This window comes from Polypterus senegalus, chromosome 3, assembly GCF_016835505.1.
Source record: "Polypterus senegalus isolate Bchr_013 chromosome 3, ASM1683550v1, whole genome shotgun sequence".
Lineage (NCBI taxonomy): Eukaryota > Metazoa > Chordata > Cladistia > Polypteriformes > Polypteridae > Polypterus > Polypterus senegalus.
In genome coordinates, this window is record NC_053156.1 from 74,359,829 (window position 1) to 74,365,828 (window position 6,000).

General features: G+C 33.5%; 1 protein-coding gene across 1 annotated transcript; it reads right to left on the reverse strand.

Moving 5' to 3' along the window:
* Positions 1-4,165: 4,165 nt before the first annotated feature.
* On the reverse strand, positions 4,166-5,197 carry LOC120526536 (trace amine-associated receptor 4-like). The gene has a single exon (XM_039749699.1). The coding sequence runs from the start codon at positions 5,195-5,197 to the stop codon at positions 4,166-4,168; it is 1,032 nt and encodes a 343-aa protein (XP_039605633.1).
* Between the last annotated feature and the right edge of the window lie 803 nt (positions 5,198-6,000).

Consider the following 6,000-nt stretch of genomic DNA (forward strand, 5'->3'; position numbering starts at 1 on the left):
AAAAAAGGCAGCCCACAATCCCAAAATTAATAATAAAAAAATGCAAAGCCTAGAATAAAAGAAAAAGAAGCGCTTATTATAAGAATCATTAATCCAGAAAAACAAAAATATAGCCATTGAACAAAATTGTTTGCTAATGCCCCAGCACCCCATGGACTGCTGGCTCTAGCTCTAGCAGCACCATAACAGGGCTCAACATGAAGAGGAAAAAGAACATAACTAGTAGACTAAAAGCAGGAATACATAACAAGAATTTAACCAGGACTAAAAAAATCTAAATTTCAAAATAAATAAAAACTAAAAAAATAACAAAAAAATAAACTTAATAACAATAATAACACAAATAGGGACCGGGGCAGAGGTAGGGTAAAATCATAACAACAATATAGAGCTTTTTTGGTCTTCCTATACAGATACTGTATGTGAGCATAAATAATGCAAATACTGAATAATTGAAAAAGGATTTCTTTGACCAGGAAATGACACTGAAAACTGGCTTAGGTTTAAACTAGGAGGACACTGAACCTGATTGGCAAAGTACAAAAAGTTACACAAATTTTGCCAAAAATCTCTGATTGTCTTTGAATTCTTCTCCTAAATACCTAATGCAGAATCACATAAGTTTTAGGTGATTCTATCCAGAATCTCAGACATTAAGAATACCATGGTGATCCCTTAAACAGCTTGAGGAATGACGACATCTCACGCAGTTCCACCGTTGAACACGAGACTGGGAATGAGCATCATTGCCTGCAACAAAATGAAGGATGAGAAAGATGACATAATCAACAAAACAAGAAATTGTAACAGCAAAATTAAATATTTATGAAAGAAAACAATAATAAATAATGTGGCCAAGTTATTATTTGGTTCAAAAACATAGACTGATAAAATATCTAATCATAAGATGACTTTTTCATGGGCATGAGAGTGAGTTCAATTTCCACAACAGAGGAAAAACCATTGGTTCTGTTGGTATTTCCTAATGTTATTCTGTTTGCACTGCAATTTAAAAATGGGAACATGCTCTAATCTAGAAACCTGAAAGATATGTAAAAGATTTATCACGAGAAATGGACACAAATTACTCTTAACAGTTGGGCAGAGCTGACAGACACCTGCACATTTAAAGTATCTTAACATCTTTGCAAGGCAATCCATCCAGTGATAGAATGATATCCCTAACAGAGTAAGATCCTGCTATGCAGTCATCAATTAGTACAGTTTTCCTTAACTCTGCAATATTTAAAGCAGGTTTGGTTTGAAAAGTTTGGCTAATTAATATTTATTATTTTCACTGTATTCTACCCTGATGTAAACATGGATATTAGACTTTGTACAGATTTGTGTTCAGATATAATTTTTATTTTTTGTCTCTCTAACCTTGTACCCCAAAGACCTGTAATTATTCTTATTTCTAAAATTCAATTAACAATTTGAGAACTGGAGACATATACTAATGTAGTTTCGTTTAAAAAAAAAAAAAGGTAAGATGCTTTTAAAAGCTAAAAATCCTTAAAATAATACAGAACCATAAAAATTATACAGATGGAATATACTGCTAATTGTAAAAGAAAAGAGTAGGCCAAAATATTAATTAACAAATTCATATCTTTATTTTAACCTTATTTCTAGTAAAATTAACACCTCTCGTAAATTCAACACAATTTTTATACAGGAATATTATTGCTACTTATGCGCCTAGTAGAAAAACAGATAGTTAAAGCTGAATCCAAATATCTCGTTTCCCAATTCTTAAATTTTGAAACAGAATCAAGAAAATAATTCTTACAGACAGAAGTGAATACACAATAAAATGAAAAAAAAAAAAGTTTATATTTAACTTCCACTTAATACATCATTCTTAGCGTAGACTAGTTTAAGTCTGTGCCATTTTTACTACAGATTTTTCCTAACTCACCACCTTCCCCAAGATGTATGTGTTCAATTCATGGGGACTCGAAATGATTTGATATGAGTGAATGTCGGTGAATGTTATCTGCAGGGCACTGAGCCCACCTTGGGATGAGTAGGTCCTGTTTTTTTATTGATGCTCCCAGGATAGGTTTTGGCTCCCACCCACATTAAAGCATTTAAACATAACAGTTAAATAAAACAAAAATGGATATTCTTCTGTTCTTACTAGATGCTTGAACTGCAACCAAAGCAAACTACCTCAAGTTTATTTAAATTAACATCTTAATAAATATAATTTAACAGGATGTTGGGACTCAGAATCTACATTGCAGGGATAACATTTACAAGTAACTGGAGAATAACTTATGAAAAGCACAGGGAAAATTCAAAAACTCCATATATTTAAATCGAAATTAGTAGCGCTAACCACCTTCTAAATTCATCATCTCCAAAAGTATTTTTAAAGTAGTAAAATTATTAGATAAATTAAAGATTTTATGTTTTAGATCTAGGGTGCCTAGCTCTGATAGAAAACTGAAAACTATATCATTACGATGCATATTGATTTAAACTTTGCTTGTAAATCGAGACTTTCTTCCTCATTAGATTTTAATGCATCAATGTGTTCTGTTAATTTAAAAAATTTTAATTATGTATTGTAGTGTTTGATATTTTTGGCATTTTCATGAAAGATATATTTTTATTTATGAATACGAAAATTGTATTTAGTAGATAAAAATTGATTTACGTGTTAGTTCTAAAATAGTTGTAGTTTGTTTATTTAGGAAAGAGTGTACCTTGGTGTAGGGATTAATGGGAATGAGAAAAGGTTTTTTCATTGGCATTTTGTGGTTTTCTTACAGTGTCTGTAGTGGTGCTTTGCTATTTTAACTGAGGAAACATAACACTATAGTTAAACTTTGCTTGATTTACTCAGCAATAGAGTGGAAAATTGTGAACCAACAATGACTGGACACTTGTACTGTTAACGCCTTGTTAAATTGTTTAAAACTGTATTCAGCTTAATTTATTGGACAGTCAATAGCTGTTTTGGAGAAAAATCTCCATTGGGTCCTTTTGTATGGAGCCTTTTGACTATTACTGTGTAGGCTATACATTCTCACCTACTCTTTGCTCTTTTTATTTATCATAAAGAAGTGAAAAGAAACACTTTGCACTTCTGATCTCCTGATGTGTGCTGACCTTTAGGTGAGGAAAATGATTCATACATTTCAGGAACAAAATTAAAGAGATTCTGTGCTCTTTCTGCATTCCCAAAAATGCACTTCCATTTTTATTTGTATGTGTCAAATGCCATCCATTTTCTAACCCGCTGAATCCAAATACAGGGTCACGGGGGTCTGCTGGAGCCAATCCCAGCCAACACAGGGCAGGACGCCAACCCACCGCAGGACACACACACACACACCAAGCACACACTAGGGCCAATTTAGAATCGCCAATCCACCTAACCTGCATGTCTTTGGATTGTGGGAGGAAACCGGAGTGCCCAGAGGAAACCCACGCAGACACGGGGAGAACATGCAAACTCCACGCAGGGAGGACCTGGGAAGCGAACCCGGGTCTCCTAACTGCGAGGCAGCAGCACTACCACTGCGCCACCGTGCCGCCCATGTGTCAAATGTATATATTCAATTGTATTTACAAACTCCTCTTGTTAGAATGTCAGATTTAATGATTCAAAACAAAAGTCAAACTATAGTGTCAATGAACAAATCTGTCAATATACCACAGTTTCAGACTCAAGTAAGCAAAAATGCAAATACTAAGTTATGGCACTAAATCAGTGTGTACTTTGTAAACAGTGCTTGGTTATTTTGTTCTATATAAACACTACAAGTCTTTTCTTAATTCTAGAAATTGAATATTTATGTTACTTAACCTAAGAGAAAAGAAAAGCATTGTTCTCATTTTTTCACTGTCTCAAAACTGTCCCAAAGCAAGTTTAACTTCTTGAATCATACACTTAGAGAAACTGCAAATGACTAACTGATCACAATAAGCCAAATATTACTAACTACTATTTTAATCATAATGTAAGCAAAGATATTGTAATAGGTTCATAACAGTATTTGTAACAATGATAGGTATTCATAATGGATGAATGTTAAAATAAAAGCTCTATTCAGAATCAATGCCTGGCTCTACATTTCCCTAATGCACATTTTAAATTGATTTTCAATTGAAGATCAATAATTCAAATTAGGAACAACTTCTTAATAGTTAGTTATTGAGTATAAAGCTGAATGTTTGAAGAACCAGAGCTAAATATTCTGCCTGTAACAATCATCTTCAGTGCCTTCCGAAACCATGGATAGAAAAGGGCATATATTAGTGGATTGAAAGCAGAATTAACATAGCCTAGCCATGTTATTGCCTCAGAAATTGCCATTGGTGTGGAAAAATCAACATAAACATCAACTGCAATATCAATGAAAAATGGTAGCCAGCATAATAAAAAAATGCCCATAATTATTCCCAGTGTTTTGGCAGCTTTTTGTTCTCTTTTCTGGGTGACACGCTTTTTATTGTCTTCTTCAGAAAGAATTTTTTTTCCCCTGTTGTTTGCAATTTTTGCTTGCCTTTTAGCAACACAAAAAATTTTAGTGTAGATCCCAATCATAATGACACATGGTGCTATAAATATAAGCGGACCCAGCAATGCCCATAATTTGTTATATAACAGTAGGCACCCACCTTCACATGTTAACATGGCCAACACATCTTCAAGTCCTTGTTCATTAGATTTGGAATAAATTAATCCAAAACTGCATACACCTGGTACCATCCAGGCAAAAACAATAAATAAAAAAATAACTTCATAGTTGATTTTTCTTGTGTAGTGAAGTGGTTCACAAATCGCATAGTAGCGATCTATTGCAATAAAACACAAGTGGTAAATGGAAACAGTACAAAGTAACAAATCCATGCATGTGTGCAGTCTACAGAAGAAAGAGCCCCAGTACCAGCAAGTTTCAACGGATCTTATAATGCAAAATGGCAGTACGAGCAACCCAACTAAGAAATCTGCATTTGCTAAAGAGAGGACCAGCACATTGTTTGGTGAATGAAGCTGTTTAAAGTGAGAAATTGAAATCATAACAAACAGATTCCCAAAGACAGTGAGCACAACAGTGAAAACAAGCAAGAAATACATAACAATTTTAAGAGCTAAGGATCTGGTGACTTTTACACAGGAGTTACTTACATTTTCAAAGCAGTATTCTACTGGTTCTTCTGACAACAAACTTAAATTCATTATATGCACAATTAACTTTTATAATCAGTCACTCAAAAAAAAAAATTCAGAGAAAAACAAATGTAATGTATGTACTGTTTACATATTTTAATAAAAGAGTGTTCTTTGATAGTTGATTATTTGAAATTGATTATTTTATTTTATTTTATTTTTATTTAAGTGGCAAAGATTACATTGAATTAGCAAGCAAAAGTATTACCTTAATCTAAATTAGACAGATACTTCTTCCTTTCCCAAATACCTGTTTTTCAAACCTCATTGTTCCATATATACGTGCATCTACTCAGCAATTATGACAAGTGCATCTGGGGGATTTTCTAAATAGCATAGGATAAACAGAACAGTACAAATGAAATACTGTTATGCCGTTTTTTTCATTTTGAGTATTCAAAAATGCACACAGGTATAATATGAATTATAAGAACATTAAAACATTTATTGTTGCTGCCTGGTGTCAGTATCTATTAAAGTGATGTTCCTGCCATTTTCTCAGTTAGTTCATCATTGGTTTATGGATTTTTGCCATTTGAATAGCTTTTCTGCTTTCTGTACCTGTTATATTATTCTGTCATGAATGACTCCCATACTATAATCTACATAACAATGTCAAACCTACTTAATCTTTTTAAAGTCCACACTTTTCTGAAAGTCCTGGACATACAGCAGGTTCCATCCCTGGTCACCCACACATTAGCTAACTTAGAATTGCCAAAGAATCTAACCTACAAATCTTTGGGAATATGTGAAGAAGCAGGCGGCACGGTGGCGCAGTGGTAGCGCTGCTGCCTCGCAGTTAGGAGACC

Coding starts and splice junctions, on each gene's coding strand:
- LOC120526536 (XM_039749699.1), bottom strand. CDS start 5,197: ATGAATTTAAGTTTGTTGTCAGAAGAACCAGTAGAATACTGCTTTGAA.